We start from the raw sequence: 19,872 nt of genomic DNA, 5'->3' as shown, positions 1-19,872 counted from the left end.
TCACTGATTGTGGAAACTTCACAATAGACCTCCAGCAGCTTGGATTGTGGCCTCTCCACTCTTTCTCCAGACTCTGGGACCTTGATTTCCAAATGAAATGCAAAATTTACTTTCATCTGGAAACAACACCTTAGACCACTGAGCAACAGTCCAGTCCTTTTTCTCCTTGGCCCAGGTAAGACACTACTGGCATTGTCTATTGGTCATTACTGGCTTGACACAAGGAATGCGACACTTGTAGCCCATGTCCTGGATACTTCTGTGTATGGTGGCTCTTGAAGCAATGACTCCAGCAGCAGTCCACTCCTTGTGAATATCCGCCAAATTATTGAATGGCCTTTTCTTAACAATCCTTTCAAGGCTGCGGTTATCCCGGTTGCTTGTGCACCTTTTTCTACCACACTATTTCCTTCCACTCAACTTTCCATTAATATGCTTTGATACAGCACTCTGTGAACTGCCAGCTTCTGTAGCAATGACCTTTTGTGGCTTCCCCTCCTTGTGGAGTGTGTCAATGACTGCCTTCTGGGCATCTGTCTAGTCAGCAGTCTTCCCCATGATTGTGGAGCCTACTGAAACAGACTAAAGGACCTTTATAAACGCTTAGCAAGCCTTTGCAGGTGTTTGTTAATTATTCTAATTTACTGAGATAATGACTTTTGGGTTTTCATTGGCTGTAAGCCATAATCATCAACATTAACAGAAATAAACACTTGAAATAGATCACTCTGTTTGTAAATACTATATGAGTTTCACTTTTTGTATTAAAAAACTGAAATAAATTAACTTTCTGATGATATTCTAATTTAGTGACAAGCACTTATACATATGTAAAGATATACACACAGTATGCACAAATCTAAATGTAAAGGTTTATACACAGAATTTACATATATAAATGTAAAGGCATACACAGTGTATGTACAGATAAACCCACAGCACATTATCCAAGGGAACAATCTGCTTTAGTGGCTGGGTGTCTGCACAGCGTCTGATGTGGTTTCTTCCCTCTATAAAGGATTGTTATTTGAAGTCCATTTCTTTTTTATCCCGTTTCATCTGGCTGATGGCAGATATTTACTGTTCCAGACAAAAACTTCAGTGCAGGCAATGCTTATCTCATCGGCAGCACATGTGAGCTACCGGCATCTCACAGGATCCCAGACACAAATCCCAGTCTGTATGATCATGCCATTTATATATGTGGTTAGACATTTTGCAAATGCAAATTCCAAACATCAGTCATTTAGTAAAACTACAGTCTCACAGCTTAAAGGAGCTTTCATGTGCATGTTAAAAAAAAAAAAAAAAAAAAAGGGGGGGGGGGGGGTTTGAGGTTTGCACATTGCAAAAATAATATACACTGGTATAGATTATAAGTGGAGCTGAGCGGACCCCTGGATGTTCTGCAAGCAGTTTAAAAAAGGTTTGGTTTGGGTACTATAACAGTACCCAAGCACCACAAACCAGAATCTCATTCACTTGAATGGGGGGCCAGAACATCCAGTGTTTGCCACGCTGTCATGTGCATGACAAAGAGGCAAACACTGCCTCTGATCCGTGGTAAAATCATTACAGCCGGTCAGAGCCACGGTTCCCACGCTGTCAAATGAAAGCATGAGCCCGCAGCTGTGACGGTAAGGAAAAAGTTAACTTACGGTCACTGCCGTCAGCTGTTGGGACTACTACTCCCATCAGCCTACGCCTGCTGCTGCTAACAACAACGAGAGCAGGCTCGGCTGATGGGAGTATTCATCAGTTGGCCCCTGAACTGTAAATAAATAATAAGCTTTTTACCACGAGTCACAGTCACAGCTGCGTGGCCACGCAGACATCTGACAGAGTGATCCCGCAGTGCTCTGACCAATGGTAACAATTAGTGATGAGCGAATATACTCGTTACTCAAGATTTCTCGAGCATACTCGGGGGGTCCACCAAGTATTTTTTAGTACTCAGATTTAGTTTTTCTTGCCGCAGCTGAATGATTTACATCTCTTAGCCAGCTTGATTACATGTGGGGATTCACTAGCTACCAGGCAACCCCCACATGTACTTATGCTGGCTAACAGATGTAAATCAATCAGCTGCGGCAAGAAAAACTAAATCTCCGAGCACTAAAAAATATTCGGAGGACCCCTGAGTGTGCTCAGGAAATTTCGAGTAACGAGTATATTCGCTCATCACTAGTAACGATCTTACTGGTGGTAACATTATCACCAATCTGAATTGCCGCTAAGATCCCAGCCTTAGTGAAAACTCAATAATTTACCAAATTTTGCGGAAAATATTCGGAAATCCAAATGTGCAACGTTTGTGCCAACTTTGAGATAAGCGAACTTGTTTGGAAAATGTTTGCCAATCTCTAATTATAAGATATTTCAGTGTCCACTAGTGCTACTAGGATATTACTTAAATGATCGAGTATTCCTACCACATTAAATGTGTATAGGTGCCTTCTGACTCTACCCTGCCAGCCAATGTCAGATGAGACAAAAATTAGCCACACAACCACATTCTTTTGTAACCACAGTAGAGAAGCTGCCAATAGTGGCTTACTTTCCACCTGACATGGATTATGTATGCTCGGGTGAGCGTGCATAAGCATTGGGAGGACAGCTAACCACTGTCTAAAGGCCCACATACACAGGCAAATGTCGGCTGAACCCACCGATATAGACCGGTTCGGATGATGGTCTAGTGTGTATAAAGGCACCGGCCGACTGATTGTTGATCCCATTTGTCCAATTTTGGACTGCCTATTACATTATTCTCCCGGATATAGGTCATAGAGAACAGAGGAGCGATCAGCCAAACAAACCTTCCTGTGTATGGGGGAGTTGGCCGAGATGGCTGTCTGCTGAATGGTCGCCCAAAGAATCATTCAGCCATCTAGTGTATGGTCAGCTTTTGCTGCATGGGCACCTTAAGTCTACAAATTCTGCTTTGTGAACCCAATATGTGCCAAGATAGATGAACATGTTCCATCGATCACTACAAAAACATGGCCCACCTCCATTACAGAAGCAGAAATGTAACAAAACCTATATGATATGACTGTGCCATTACAAGAATACCATTAAGACCAAATTAAGACGTCCGTATACAGCCCACGACACACAGCCCAGTTATTCTAATGAGGCCATCAAGTTTAGTCCAGGAGATCTGCTTTCAGGCCATGTATCATAAGTGATGAGTGAATGTGCTCGGATAAGGTGTTCTCAGAGTATGCTCGGGTGCTAACAGAGTGTCTTCGGCGTGCTCGAAAATTTGTTAGTGTACCCTCACCTGCATTTCTCCTCCCTGTTTGACAACCGCAGTTTATGCAGAGATTGCCTAACAGCCAGGAGACATGCAGCCGTGGGGACTCGAACATATTATACGGGCACGCCAAAGTCACTCGGTGAGCACCGTATCTGAGCATGTTCGCTCATCACTAATCATGACCCATACACAGACATCTATTTCAGCCTGAAATGCATACACACACATTTTTTCAAGTGGTTTTTGGTTTTGGCATCTAGTCTTGAAGGAAATTAGTTGGAATAAATCTGGTTATTTCTCATCTCAACAGTTACACCTCCTCCCATCACTACTAAAATAGTCATCTTTTGCCTAGTGCAGTCAAATGCCCATGTTCAGAGGCAACGGGGCAATAAGACTAGGAGTTTTTGTCACATATACACTTGACCTACAAGAACTAAATTCAGTATTTTTACTTTTGCTCAAAATTTTGGTGAATACAATATGGCCACTATTACAGTTTCTACGGGTTCTTTACTGTGACTCCCCACAAATTGCCAATCCTCCTGCCTATAATGCACCAAACCATGGCGAAACGGGGCAGCCCCGAAATACAACGCTGGAAACGTCACAATATCGGTTTCGCCTGATATTTATTTGAATATTTATTAAAAAATCTTGGTACTTTTTAATTATGGGAAATTCATGGATCGACTCCAGAAGCACCAATGACAGCAACATAAATATGAGTGGCGGAAGACAAAGAATATTTTGGACCTCCGTCAAGCCGGTTTGAGACTCACTATAATGCATAGAAAAATATTTAGAATTGAGAGTCCTCAGTGGTTGATACCTTTTAATGGCTAACTGAAAAAAAGGTATCAACCACTGAGGACTACCAATTCTAAATATTTTTCTATCTACTGGCCAACACAGTACCACGGTACCAAAATAAATATCTTTCCTGTATAATGCACAGAGCAGATTAATTCCTATATGTGTAGGGCAAATCGGAGCACACTTATTTAACATGGCGGTATGTCTAATAACTGGAATGAGTGCGTCCACTAGTCACAATGCCATTTCAGAAAAAAAAAAGATAATTCGACAAGAATATGTCATGTTTATGGTGCACTCTAGAGAGCAGTTGTCAGAAACATGGGGACCCGGCTTCCTCGGAGATTTATTGATAGAGTCATATGGTGTTCAGCATAGTATGTAAGGAGAAGGGAAGAAATAATTACAACATGGAGCAGGCTGGTCTCATGGGGAAGGGCACAGCTTCAAATCTCATAAAACACATGATAATCTGCTGTGAAATACCGCGATTCACACTTTCAAATTACCCTATAACAAACGGATCCCTGTTTGTTGGTCTTTACAATTATTATTTTTCCATGTGCAAAACTAGGGCTACATTGAAAGACTGATGGCAGAACACAATACAAGGGGGAAGGGGAAGCTATGAAAGCTATGAAAGGCCAGAAGTGAGAAGTCCGCTGAGTCAGGAGATTCGGATGTTGAGTGTATGGATCATGTGGTGTATGGATCCATTAACCCCTTCATGACCTTGGGATTTTTCGTTTTTCCGTGTTCGTTTTTCACTCCCCTCCTTCCCAGAGCCATAACTTTGTTATTTTTCCGTCAATTTGGCCATGTGAGGGCTTTTTGCGGGACGAGTTGTACTTTTGAACGACATCATTGGTTTTAGCATGTCGTGTACTAGAAAACGGGAAAAAAATTCCAAGTGCGGTGAAATTGCAAAAAAAGTGCAGTCCCACACTTGTTTTTTATTTTGGCTTTTTTGCTAGGTTCACTAAATGCTAAAACCGACCTGTTATTATGATTCTCCAGGTCATTACGAGTTCATAGACACCTAACATGACTAGGTTATTTTTTACTTAAGCGGTGAAAAAAAATTCCAAACTTTGCTAAAAAAAAAAAAAAATTTGCGCCATTTTCCGATACTCGTAGCGTCTCCATTTTTCATGATCTGTGGTCGGTTGAGGGCTTATTTTTTGCGTGCCGAGATGACTTTTTAATGATAGCATTTTGGTGCAGATACGTTCTTTTGATCGCCCGTTATTGCATTTTAATGCAATGTCGCGGCGACCAAAAAACGTAATTCTGGAGTTTCGAATTTTTTTCTCGCTACGCCGTTTAGCGATCAGGTTAATGCTTTTTTTTAATTGATAGATCGGGCGATTCTAAACGCGGTGATACCAAATATGTGTAGATTTGATTTTCTTTTAATTGATTTATTTTGATTGGGGCGAAAGGGGGGGTGATTTAAACTTTATATTTTTTTCAAAAAAATTTTAACTTTTTTTTTTTTTTTTTTTACTTTTGCCATGCTTCAATAGCCTCCATGGGAGGCTAGAAGCAGGCACAGCACGATCGCCTCTGCTACATAGCAGCAAATCAGGTGTGCTGTGAGCGCCGTCCACAGGGTGGCGCTCACAGCTACCGACGATCAGTAACCATAGAGGTCTCAAGGACCTCTATGGTTACAATGGAAAAGCATCGCCGACCTCCGACCATGTGACGGGGGTCGGCGATGCCGTCATTTCCGGCCGCCCGGCCGGATGCGTTAGTTAAATGCCGCTGTCTGCGTTTGACAGCGGCATTTAACTAGTTAATAGGTGAGGGCAAATCGCGATTCTGCCCGCGCCTATGAGGAGCATGAGGAGAACCTGTCATACCGATATAATAGTAAGTGCCACAAATCATGTCCCCAACACATCTGTTAAAATAAAGATAATGCGGCCGACCTAGTTAAATATCATTCTGCATTCAGCAATACAAAGTGTAATACAGCAGCTAAAGAAGGCAAGCGGTGCAACATTTTTTTTAACCCCTTCACCCCAAAGCCTGTTTTCAACTTCCTGACCAGGCCATTTTTTTCAATTCTGACCACTGTCACTTTATGAGGTCATAACTCTAAAACGCCTTAACGGATCCTGGTGATTCTGAGACTGTTTTCTCATGACATATTGTACTTTATGATGGTGATAAAATTTATTCGATTTGACTTGCATTCATTTGTGGGAAAAAAATGGAAATTTGGTGAAAATTTTGAAAATGTTGCAATTTTTAAACTTTTAGTATTTATGCCCTTAAATTAGACAGTCATATCATACAAAATAGTTAATAAATAACATTACCCACATGTCTGCTTTACATTAGCACAATTTTGGGAACAATTTTTTGTTAGGAAGTTATAAGGGTTAAAACTTGACCAGCGATTTCTCATTTTTACAACAAAATTTGCAAAACCATTTTTTTTTTTAGGGACCACCTCACACTTGAAGTGGCTTTTGAGGGGGTTAGGAGACAGAAAATGCCCAAAAGTGACACCATTCTAAAAACTGCACCCCTGAAGGTACTCAAAACCACATTCAAAAAGTTTATTAACCCTTCAGGTGCTTCGCAGGAATTTTTGGAATGTTTAAAAAAAATTGAACATTTAACTTTTTTTTCACAGAATTTTTACTTCAGATCCAATTTGTTTATTTTACCAAGGGTAACAGGAGAAATTGGACCCCAAAAGTTGATGTGCAATTTGTCCTGAGTATGCTGAAACCCCGTGTGTGGGGGTAAACTACTGTTTGGGCGCATGGCAGAGCTCGGAAGGGAAGGAGCGCCGTTTGACTTTTCAATGCAATATGGGCTGGAATTGAGATCGGACACCATGTCGCGTTTAGAGAGCCCCTGATGTGCCTAAACAGTGGAAACCCTCCACAAGTGACACCATTTTGGAAAGTAGACCGCCTAGGGAACTAATCTAGATGTGTGGTGAGCACTTTGAACCCCCAAGTACTTCACAGAAGTTTATAATGTAGAGCCGTAAAAAAAAAAAAAATCATTTTTTTCCCAAAAATGATCTTTTCGCCCCAAATTATTTTTTTTTTTCCAGGGTGACCGGACAAATTGGACCCCAAAAGTTGTTGTTCAATTTGTCCTGAGTACGCTGACATCCAATATATGGGGGTAAACCACTGTTTGAGCGCATGGCAGAGCTCGGAAGGGAAGGAGTGCCATTTGACTTTTCAATGCAAAATTGGCTGGAATGGAGATAGAATGGTCTGTGGGCGTTATGTCGCGTTTGGAGAGCCCCTGATGCGCCTAAACAGTGGAAACCCCCCACAAATGACCCCATAATGGAAACTAGACCCCCCAAGGAACTTATCTGGTGGTTATATTAGTGGTGAGCACTTTTAACCCCCAATTGTTTCACTAAAGTTTAGAATGTAGAGTCGTGAAAATTTAAAAAATCATTTTTTTTTTCCACAAAATGATCTTTTAGCCCACAATTTTTATTTTCCCAAGGGTAACAGGAGAAATTGGACCCCAAAAGTTGTTGTCCAATTTGTCCTGAGTATGCTGATACCCCATATGTGGGGGGGGGGGGGGGAATCACTGTTTGGGCGCACGGCAGAGCTCGGAAGGGAAGGAGCGCCGTTTGGAATGCAGACTTAGATCGATTGGTCTGCAGGCGTCACGTTGCATTTGCAGAGCCCCTGATGTACCTAAACAGTAGAAACCCCCCACAAATGACCCCATAATGGAAACTAGACCCCCCAAGGAACTTATCTAGATGTGTTGTGAGAACTTTGAACCCCCAAGTGTTTTACTACAGTTTATAAGGCAGAACCGTGAAAATAAACGGTTCTTATATTCTAGGTTCTTCAAAGTAGCAACCTCTTGCTTTGATGACTGCTTTGCACACTCTTGGCATTCTCTTGATGAGCTTCAAGAGGTAGTCACCAGGAATGGTCTTCCAACAATCTTGAAGGAGTTCCCAGAGATGCTTAGCACTTGTTTGCCCTTACTCTGCAGTCCAGCTCACCCCCAAACCATCTCGATTGGGTTCAGGTCTGGTGACTGTGGAGGCCAGGTCATCTAGCTTAGCACCCCATCACACTCCTTCTTGGTCAAATAGCCTTTACACAGCCTGGGGGTCTGTTTGGGGTCATTGTTGAAAAATAAATGATGGTCCAACTAAACGCAAACCAGATGGAATAGCATGCCGCTGCAATATGCTGAGGTAGCCATGCTGGTTCAGTATGCCTTCAATTTTGAATAAATCCCGAACAGTGTCACCAGCAAAGCACCCCCACACCATCACACCTCCTCCTCCATGCTTCACGGTGGGAACCAAGCATGTAGAGTTCATCCGTTCACCTTTTCTATGTCGCACAAAGACACAGTGGTTGGAACCAAAGATCTCAAATTTAGACTCATCAGACCAAAGCACAGATTTCCACTGGTCTAATGTCCATTCCTTGTGTTCTTTAGCCCAAACAAGTCTCTTCTGTTTGTTGCCTGTCCTTAGTGGTTTCCTAGCAGCTATTTTACCATGAAGGCCTGCTATGCAAAGTCTCCTCTTAACAGTTGTTGTAGAGATGTGTCTGCTGCTAGAACTCTGTGTGGCATTGACCTGGTCTCTAATCTGAGCTGTTGTTAACCTGCGATTTCTGAGGCTGGTGACTTGGATAAATTTATCCTCAGAAGCAGAGGTGACTCTTGGTCTTCCTTTCCTGGGGCGGTCCTCATGTGAGCCAGTTTCTTTGTAGCGCTTGATGATTTTTGCCACTTAGGGACACTTTCAAAGTTTTCCCAATTTTTCGGACTGACTGACCTTCATTTCTTAAAGTAATGATGGCCACTCGTTTTTCTTTACTTAGAATTTGTATTATGGCAAGAAAAAAGCAGCTAACAGTTTATTCAGTAGGACTATCAGCTGTGTATCCACCAGACTTCTGCATAACACAACTGATACTCCCAACCCCATTTATAAGGCAAGAAATCCCACTTAATAAACCTGACAGGGCACAACTGTGAAGTGAAAACGATTCCCGGTGACTACCTCTTGAAGCTCATCAAGAGAATGCCAAGAGTGTGCAAAGCAGTCATCAAAGCAAAAGGTGGCTAAGTATATAATTCTACATGTGTTAATTCATAGTTTTGATGCCTTCAGTGTGAATTTACAATTTTCATAGTCATGAAAATACAGAAAAATCTTGAAATGAGAAGGTGTGTCCAAACTTTTGGTCTGTACTGATTATATATATATATATATATATATATAATCTACTATATAATTGTCTAAGGGTCACTTCCGTCTGTCCTATCTGTCTGTCTTTCTGTCACGGTTATTCATTCGCTGATTGGTCTCACCAGCTGCCTGTCATGGCTGCCGCGACCAATCAGAGATGGGCACAGTCCGGAAGAAAATGGCCGCTCCTTACTCCCCGCAGTCAGTGCCTGTCGCCCGCATACTCCCCTCCGGTCACCGCTAACACAGGGTTAATGCCGGCGGCAACGGACCGCATTATGCCGCGGGTAACGCACTCCGTTACCGCCGCTATTAACCCTGTGTGTCCCCAACTTTTTACTATTGACGCTGCCTATGAGGCATCAATAGTAAAAAATGTATTGTTAAAAATAATAATAAAGAAATAAACCTGCTACACTCACCCTCCGTAGTCCGCTGAGTCGCTCCCGCCGGCCGCCATCTTCCGCTGCAGTTTCCGGTGGCAAAGATGGTATGGCAGAAGGACCTGCCATGACGTCACGGTCATGTGACCACGACGTCATCATAGGCCCTGCGCGCCAAGGACCTGCCATGACGTCACGGTCATGTGACCGCGACGTCTTCACAGGCCCTGTGCGCCTGCGCTAGAAAGACCTGCCATGACGTCACGGTCATGTGACTGCGACGTCATCACAGGTCCTGCGCTCTGATACCAACCCTGGGACCGCAAGCTGCCGTGGACTACAAGGGGGCTTCGGAACGGTGAATATTTTTTATTTTTTAACCTGTGACAAACCTGGCTGGGCAATATACTACGTGACTGGGCAATATACTACGTGGCTCTGTGCTGTATACTATGTCACTCGGCAATATACTACGTCACTGGGCAATATACTACGTCACTGGGCAATATACTACGTGGCTCTGTGCTGTATACTACGTCGCTGTGCAATATACTACGTCATTGGGCAATATACTACGTGGCTGCGCAATATACTACGTGACTGGGCAATATACTACGTAACTGGGCAATATACTACGTGGCTCTGTGCTGTATACTACGTCGCTGTGCGATATACTACGTCACTGGGCAATATATTACGTAACTGGGCAATATCCTACGTGACTGGGCAATATACTACATAACTGGGCAATATACTATGTAACTGGGCAATATACTACGTGGCTGCGCAATATACTACGTCACTGGGCAATATACTACGTGCAAAATATATATATTTTTAAGTAGAATTACTAATCAGCTACAACTAATTTTCACATGGCAAAGTCAGACATCGTGAGGGTTTAGAACCAGATCACAGTGCAACGTTAAAGGGGTTGTCCAGTGTTATATCACCAGTCTGCAGTCCTCTATGACTCCTCACATTGCTCACACTACACGCTGTGAGCAGCAGCCACATGTGACCGTAAGTATGCGATAGTCTTTCCAATGATTCTTTTCTCTCAAATGTTTTTTTATCTTTTATTTTATTCGCTTATATGACTTTGTTAACTCCACAGTGATTTACAGATATCATCTTTGCCTCCATTGTGGCTTACCACTGAGCCACCGTGCCATCCATGTGACAAATGTGACATAATTCTCCAAAAAGGATCCTTGTTTCCACCATCCTGTTTCTTACTGGTATATTCTGAACTAATGGCCATAGCATGTCTCGTCTCCATGGCATAAAACGGTAGTGAATCAACCTGAGCCCCCACCCCCAATCAGTCCTGATGGTGACCGCTAGGAGGGGACGGACGTCTGTTCTCCCTCCCCGAGTATAGACGAGGCGCTCATTTATTTCCAGATTTAAGTTGGGTTGATATTTTCCCATTAAATTGAAAAATCCAAACAATAAGTATGGGGCCCCCATTGTCCACCTTAATGGGGCTTTGTGCGATCAGGAGTGTGGCAATATTGTAATTATCTGCTGACTAATTTACAGAACACAGAATAATAGCAGCAGTATGATAACATAATTAGCATGTAAGCTCGTGTTTTAGTATGGAAACAGCTGTCACGTCATCGTAATAACTTCCCGATGTGTGGGAGGTGATAAAACATAATTAGCATTTAGTGCACTAATGCTGCAATATAGAGAGATGAAACACATCGGTACGATATGTTGTAGCCCATGTGCAGCCATTTAATAGAAACGACACCATTTCGGTTTTCCAGTTCTTCTTCCATCCTTGTATTGCTGATTAACTATGAAAATGAAGAGGATCGTCACCGCAAGATTCCGGAATCCTGCAATTGTGAAGAATTAGGCTGGCTCCCACTCGGCGGTGCCCAGCGCTTATTCCACCAGCCCTGATACTTCTTACACTGATGTTGCGGTATTTTTATGAAGACGCGGTAGAGTTGAAATGTCCCTTTGCCACCTGAAATAGTCCCCCTCGTCCATGTGATGTATCTGCTGTACTAATACAGTCACGATTGCATGAGCCCGGAAGTGTGCAGTGAAGTTTATTCTCATGAACACTGGGGTGCCCCACGTCTACCACTCAGTGATGGAGTGCAACTTTATGTTCAGTGTTGCTGCTGAAATTCCTTAAGACGCCAGGTGAACCCACCATTGTTAAAGCTGTAATAATAACCTTCATTGTCACTATGCTGTCCAGTGCCTCAACTACTGAATTATTTTTACCCATTTTAGGGGAAAAATATATCTAGAGCGAACAACTAATCAGCTGACATTTTGGCCCTATTGATCCTGATGTAAGGCCACCAGAAGGTATATTCATATGAGCGGTGTGTGACGCTGGTGACTCGCACTGTTAGGGAGCGCCATCCTACTCACCGAGTTTCCGCTCTGCTCCTCTTCGTGTTACACCATCTCTCCGAGTTGCCTTTTGCAGCACTCCCAGCACGGCTGTATCTTCCTGCTGTATCCTTCTGCCTATAGGGAGGCACGGCCAGACACTGCAGAAATTTAACCCACTGTGTCCTGCAAAGTTTTGCTTCTCTGGCCTATCCCCTGCCAGCAGGGGGATTTATCCTCCCTCCACATCTTGCCTTAACTTAGGTTCCTAGTGCAGTACATCTCTAGTATCCAGTTTAGGTGCATTTCAGTTTGTCTCTCCTGTTACCAACCTTGCTTGTTTCCTCATTTTGTCTAACCCTGTCTTCATATTTTGAACCTGTGCTGCCTGCCCTGACTTTAAACTTTCTGATCACGTCTCTGTTTACACCTTTTGCGCCCCTGACCCTTTGGTCAGCTGATGCAGGTCCAGGAACTGCCCTGGAATTACACCTGGTGGCTACACTAATGGCCCAAGCCAATCCTCACCATCGAAGTCTCTAGTGAAGACCAGGTAGTTACTCCATTATGGCCCTGCAAGTGGCTCAATGGGTCTACACCCATCACCATCACACGGCATTTGTCATGTGGAGCCATTTAATGAAGACTAAAGTCGCCATGATAAGCTTTGCTGACCACCACTGATGTAAACCAAAATACGGCATGATCCGATCAACTGGAATTGATCAACATTGTCGCCTGTAGGGAATAGAAGTAGTCATTGCAGGGCCCATACTCAATAAGTAGATAAGCTTAAAGTGTTGTTCCATGGTGGATAATGAGAAGCCAAAAGCTTAATATAACTACTAAGAAGAGAGTCGGTAGGCAAATAATAGCAGATATAGCCATCAACTTACCGGTCGTAGCAGTTGAAGTCATCTAACCAACATCCTTTCTTCACAAGTTCGATGAAACCAGAATTATTCCTCCAGGATGCGTAGCAGTGAAGCCGTTTGTCCTTCTCACCATCGCACCGCTCCACTCCACTCTGGTTTGTTTTCTCGATCTCCCAGTTGACATTATAATAAATGCATTCACGAGGGTCCTCTTCGTTGTGAGCATACCCTAAGAAACAAAAATCGTCGTGGAGTTAAATACCTGCTTCTGGGTGCAATTACATTCGTGTGTACATTAGTTTATCTTTTAGACAGTCTGCATACTATTCCCTATAAATATTTGCATTGTAGAAAGAGGCCCCCGTGGGCAATGGAGAAAAACCGGCACCAAAGCAATAAAATAACCTGAGTGGTGACAAGATCGCTCCTGCTTCATTAACCTATAGAAACACTTTAAAGGCATACTAATTGCTTATTAATCATAATGGAGGCAGTGAGGAACGCAACTATGTCAGTGTCCAACAAAAACGGATAGAAAGTAATAACTGCTCCATGGTTTTTAAAGATGACATTTAATGATCGTGTGGAGTCTTTAAATATTTTTTTGTGAACTGAAAAAATTGTGTAAGCTAAAAAATGGAAGCTAGCACCTCAAAAGTCATAAAAAAACTACAATAAAGCCTGTGCCGACAAAAACCAGTATTGTTACACACCTAGAAGCATAAAACTAAGAGGTCTGCATAGCCTACAAGCCTTTTTCAGATATGTCTAGTAGTAACTAGGCTTAATGTGGTATAGGTTCCAAACAGTTACACATTAGATAAAGGTCAAGTGAACCCGCCGATTCCAACGGGATCGGCCGACCCTTGAATGTGTTGGTGGACAAAAGGATAGGGTAAGTGGAATTCTGTTGTCAGACCCTTTTGGTCAGGAGAGAAGATAAGCAGCTCTTTTATAGAGGACGCAGGAATACCAGGCGGAACCGAGCATCGGGAGAGTTGGAAGATGCAGTTGTTGGCTGAATCATTGGTCATCTGACAGCTATCTAATGAGAGCCAGCTTGATCAGATTTAGATTGTACAGAAATTCTTTAACACCCTCCATACACAGAGTAACGTTGGCCGAAACCACCACTATCAATGGGTTCGGCATTGAAATTAATATGTATGGGAGCGGCGGTCAATTAGTTGCCAGGGGAAATACCGATCCAGCGTGTCCTATTATAGACTGCCAAATATATTGTCTGATATGTCGCCACCAACCATGTCTGGCAACAGAAGTCTCATAAAGAACACCGGAATGTTCAGCCAAACGTGTACTGGTGTGTATGGGAAAGTCAGCCGAGATGACTGTCGTTCAAAAGCAGTCCAATGTGTATTTCGGGCTTTAGGCTATGCCACATGACACATACTAACAGTACCTGAAGGAAAAGGCTTTATTAGGTTTCAGCCACGGTGACCATCATCTTTTTTTAATATCTAATTTTTAATTGTTGTTGACAGAACGTGACATGGAGAATTATAGCATAGCCTTCAACAGAGACGTAAAGGAAGCCTAAACTTCTTAAAGTTTACCTTAACGTTACCGCTCATTCTGTATTGATGTAAAGACAAGCATACGGCTGATTAAGACACTCATAAGAATCTATAAGTTAAAGGAAATCTGTCTTCGGGGTTTGGCTACCTAGTCTTAGTAGTATAGAGTGGGGCAAAGACCAAGATTCAAGTGATGAGTCACTTACAGGGCTCGATAAGTGATTTTATGAAAACTTCACACCAGGAGATTATCAGCAGCGGACTACTTAGCCTGCTGCCAGATAATCCCACCACGCCCCCATCACTGACTGGCAGCTTTCTGCCTATGCACAGTGTACACAGAAAGCTGCCCATGAGTGGTGAGGGCAGGGTTATACAGAGCACAACATTGAGAGAACTGCTAGATCTGCAGCAGATAAAACGATTTTCATCAAAACTTCAGCACTCAGTAAACTGTGATACATCGTTAGAATCGGGGTCTCTGCTCCTACATCATACAGTTCTCAGATGAGGTAGGGAAAACCTGCTGAAATTTTATTCACACGAGAGCTACTACTTATAATCAGGCAGAGATGTGTCCGGTAACAAATCATTAAGGGAAAGAAGAATTACCATAGGAAATCAGTATCCAAAAAAATAAAGAAAGAAAGGAGCACAAAGTTGTAACCGTCATTTTAACTTTAGTTCATCACAAGTGCACCCCTCTGGTATAGGTTGAAATCAGAGCTGTGGAGTCGGTAAGCCAGACCTTCGACTCAAGAATTCTCAATTTCTCTGATTCTGGCTCAATCATACATTCTTCACTGCGGAGCATGTACATAAAGTGCAGCACAGATTCATCTTCACAGTACTGGTCACTACTGAGCATGTACATAAAGTGCATCACAGATTCATCTCCACAGTACTGGTCACTACTGAGCATGTACATAAAGTGCAGCACAGGATTCATCTCCACAGTACTGGTCACTACTGAGTTTGTACATAAAGTGCAGCAAAGATTCATCTCCACAGTACTGGTCACTACTGAGCATGTACATAAAGTGCAGCAGAGATTCATCTTCACAGTACTGGTCACTACTGAGCATGTACATAAAGTGCAGCACAGGATTCATCTCCACAGTACTGGTCACTACTGAGCATGTACATAAAGTGCAGCAGAGATTCATCTCCACAGTACTGGTCACTACTGAGCATGTACATAAAGTGCAGCAGAGATTCATCTCCACAGTACTGGTCACTACTGAGCATGTACATAAAGTGCAGCACAGGATTCATCTCCACAGTACTGGTCACTACTGAGTTTGTACATAAAGTGCAGCAAAGATTCATCTCCACAGTACTGGTCACTACTGAGCATGTACATAAAGTGCAGCACAGGATTCATCTCCACAGTACTGGTCACTACTGAGTTTGTACATAAAGTGCAGCAAAGATTCATCTCCACAGTACTGGTCACTACTGAGCATGTACATAAAGTGCAGCAGAGATTCATCTCCACAGTACTGGTCACTACGGAGCATGTACATAAAGTGCAGCACAGATTCATCTCAGCTAAAAGCCGAGATCCTACAGTACCCAATTTATTACGTATTTTAGGAGTTGGAGGCGGTCTATTTTATACTGCCTCTGACTCCACCAAAATTGACACTAATACAACAGCCCTGGTTAGAACAGCAGCGTTTGAGATCCACTTGTTGAATGACTGGTGGGTTATGTATCTGGACTAACAATGGAGTATGGCTCCCGGTAAAAGGGCCTCTACCACATTCAAATCTTCAAGTCACAGAACATTAAACCTTCATATACAGTATTTCAGCGGATTCTTTTTCTGGGCTCTTAAAATTTTAAATGCTCTATTACTAATGCGGGGAAAAAAAACCTCTTAAAAGATGAATTCTGTACAACTTGAAACCAACTGTGTATAATTTATGCAATCTATAAAAAGGAACCACTCGGTGAAAATGAACATAAATGCGTCTAGTTCATTGCTCAGACCTCACATGGTGCTAAGCTGGACCATTACTCCTCGTGTCCTGGATTTGGAGTGAAACATAACTTTTATGCCATCTTAGAGACACTTCGCTTCATGGGAAAACAGACGAGACTAAACGCTTCCGAGCCTCATAACGGCAATTACCGGGGAAAATAACCGGTGTAACGCACGGATCGTAAAAGGAAAAGCATCTATCATCCTCCACTGTTGTGTATTTAAAGCTAAATATATCTGGTAGAATAAAACAAAAAAATAGGTCACAACCTTTCATGTCCAGCAGATTAAATAACTTTTCACTACAATATAAAGAAGATGCACAACTCAACAGTATGGAGGGATGATTGAATCCTCTAAAGAACACACAACCTTTACCAGACATAAGAAACATCTGGCCAAAATTATCAGATTATTCAATCCGCTCACAAAAATTCTCCTACAGAAACAGTCTTTATAGTACAAAAGTACAAGTACGCACATCTTCAAAAAAAGATGTGCAGAAATTAGATTATTGTGGATGGTCAATTTTGAGAACTTTTCAATATGCCCCGTTTGTGTATTTACATCTCAGAGGGGGTGGTCTCCAGCTTAAAAACCTCTAGGAGGCAGAGGGGGATGTTTAAATGGAAAATACACTTTTTTGCCCATAAATCAATAGTACAACTGAAAATAAGAAACTTTGTTAATATATATTTTCGGAGAAATTTGCTTCTTTCTCCACTTAGTTATTTTTGGTCTCCTACATTGATCATTCGCTCTCAAAAACTGCTGATAGGGTTAATCCAGAAATATATTACATTTAATTTCTTTACTATGGTGCCTAAGAACTGGCCGGCATTAACATGCCAACTACCTGCCAGGTCTTCCTGCAGAAGATCTCAGCCGTCACAGACCGCTCCTGCCGGAGATTCTGCAGCTTCAGCTGAAGTCATGTCGACAGAGTAGCAGCTTCTCTTCCACTCTGTTGACAAGGCATGACCGCCTGATGTCATGGTGATTGACACGGAAGGCCAAGTCCTGTCCACAGAACATACCGGAAGAAGAGCTGCTCTGTTGACGTTGAGCAGCTGAATTGCCATCTGGAGCAGTCAATGTCAGCTCCGAACCGGTGCTGGATAGAACAGGCAGGTAGTTGCCCAGTTGAAAATTAAATTTAGTCCTGGTCAATCCCTTTAAATCTGTCAACAAGCTTGTCTGCAGTGCCTGTAAAAGCAAAAGGAATGGAGAAAAGGGCAGAGAACACAAAGGGAACATGCTGAGGCTTATAAAGCAGAGGGAATAAATGCTAAAAATGCTGGCTACAAATCACATAAAGGCCAGAGAATAGTGTTATTACCCATGTACACACATTTAAAGGGGTTGTCAGAAACTGAACAACTGATGACCCATTATCCGTAGGATAGATTAACAAATATGATATTGGTGGGGGGCTGACACCTTGCATCCCCTACCGACAAGCAGTAAACAGCACCGGCAGTCGATTACTGAGCTGTATCTCCCATTCAAGGGAATACACAGATTACAGCCATCGGTGGGGGTCCCGGGGTTTTGGACTCCCATCAATCTCAGGTCATCAACCCTCTTACATGTAAAGATAACTATGTAAAAACGAGAGACAAATGATCATATAATGACTTTTAATGATTCAAAAACTACACATTTATATGTATCAATAATATGTTTCACAATTTTGTCTTTTTCCCCAGTTTCCACGGCTAACGATTAGCAGATGCCTCTTCACATGAAGTGATATTATGCTGACAAACCATAACATTTAATTCTTCACGAAACATTTAAAAAACGAGTGAATTCTCACTACTGGACAAAAATTGGCAATTTTGCCTTGATCTAGGACATTTCTAGCACAATTGTAGCCCCATATAAAAACGTTTAAAATTTCCCACCTGATTATTCCAATCAATCATAAGAGAGTAGACAAGACTATCCCAAATCTGGCCCTCCTTATCCATGGTCATAAAGTGATAAAAAGGGCTGTGGAGTCGGTGTCATGAAAACTGAGGAGTCGGAGGTTTGGCTTACCAACTCCACAGCCCTATTAGGGCTGTGGAGTCGGAGTCGTGAAGTCGGAGCCCATTTTGGTGGAGTGAGAGTCGGAGTTGGTGTCATGTAATTTGAGGAGTCAGAGTTTTGGATTACAAACTGCACAGCCCTGTTAGGGCTGTAGATTCGGAGTCGTGGAGTCGGAGCCCATTCTGGTGGAGTGGGAGTCGGAGTTGGTGTCATGGAAATTGAGGAGTCGGAGATTTGGCTTACAAACTGCACAGCCCTGTTAGGGCTGTGGAGTTGGAGTCGTGAAGTCGGAGCCCATTTTGGTGGAGTGAGAGTCGGAGTTGGTGTCATGTAATTTGAGGAGTCGGAGTTTTGGCTTACCTACTGCGCAGCCCTGTTAGGGCTGTGGAGTTGGAGTCGTGAAGTCAGAGCCCATTTTGGTGGAGTGAGAGTCGGAGTTGGTGTCATGTATTTGAGGAGTCGGAGTTTTGGCTTACCTACTGCGCAGCCCTGTTAGGGCTGTGGAGTTGGAGTCGTGAAGTTGGAGCCCATTTTGGTGGAGTGGGAGTCTGAGTCAGAGTTGGTGTCATGGAAATTGAGAAGTCAGTTTTGGCTTACCAACTGCACAGCCCTGGTCACAAACTACGGAGAATGAAAGCCACTGTGTGTTCACACTGCCGAGTAGAGCGGAGACCACAGACCTTCCCACCAGAGCCTCCATTTACACAAATACATTGGACAAAATACATAATTACAAATAAGTAGTTAAGAATTGGAGGCATTTATAGAAGAATTTCACTTCTGGATAAAAATAAATGCAGAGGTATTTTATAATGGTTTTATGCTTATGGACTATCAAGCATTCCTAGGCTTCTGGGAAAGGAACATTGAGATTCTGCCTTGTTTTATAACCCCGTTGGTGTCCAATAAATGTTTCCCATAAGAGCAGTGTAAAAACTACAGCAATAAAGACCATATGTTGTAATGGCAATGAAGTGCTTCGTAATCTATCAAGCAATTTACAAAAGCCAATAGACGCCGAGCAGCAAACAAAGCAGATAACTTCTCTGCGAATTTGCAATTATTACAATGAATGGATTCATAGAACTGAAAACGGATTTGAAAGGCTATAGAAAAATGTAATGAAAAACATAAATTTTCAAGTTAGTGGCTAAAATGGTCAGTGCAATTAATCTAGTGTCCTGCAGGGGGTACTCTTGTATATTTGTGGTGTTACAGTAGCGGTCCAAACATGTAGGTTTTTTTTTTTTCTGTGTTTTAAATAGTCTTAGTTACTCACCGGTTAACGGTGTTTTTCGGAGTCCATGACAGCACTACGGAGAGAGGGGATCCGCCCTTCAGGAACAGGAAACCTACAGATACATAAGGGCGGCACCTCTCCCCACGCATCAGTTG

General features: G+C 42.6%; 1 protein-coding gene across 1 annotated transcript in view; it reads right to left on the bottom strand.

The window, feature by feature from the left end:
* ACVR2B (activin A receptor type 2B) overlaps positions 1-19,872 on the bottom strand; it is a 198,129-nt gene that overhangs the window by 49,037 nt on the left and 129,220 nt on the right. The window contains exon 2 of the mRNA XM_069729774.1: positions 12,943-13,150. Coding sequence (XP_069585875.1) covers positions 12,943-13,150 — 208 coding nt within the window. The remainder of the gene's footprint in view (positions 1-12,942; positions 13,151-19,872) is intronic.

Source organism: Ranitomeya imitator, chromosome 6 (assembly GCF_032444005.1).
Source record: "Ranitomeya imitator isolate aRanImi1 chromosome 6, aRanImi1.pri, whole genome shotgun sequence".
Taxonomy (NCBI): domain Eukaryota; kingdom Metazoa; phylum Chordata; class Amphibia; order Anura; family Dendrobatidae; genus Ranitomeya; species Ranitomeya imitator.
This window is presented reverse-complemented; position numbering and strand designations above follow the sequence as displayed.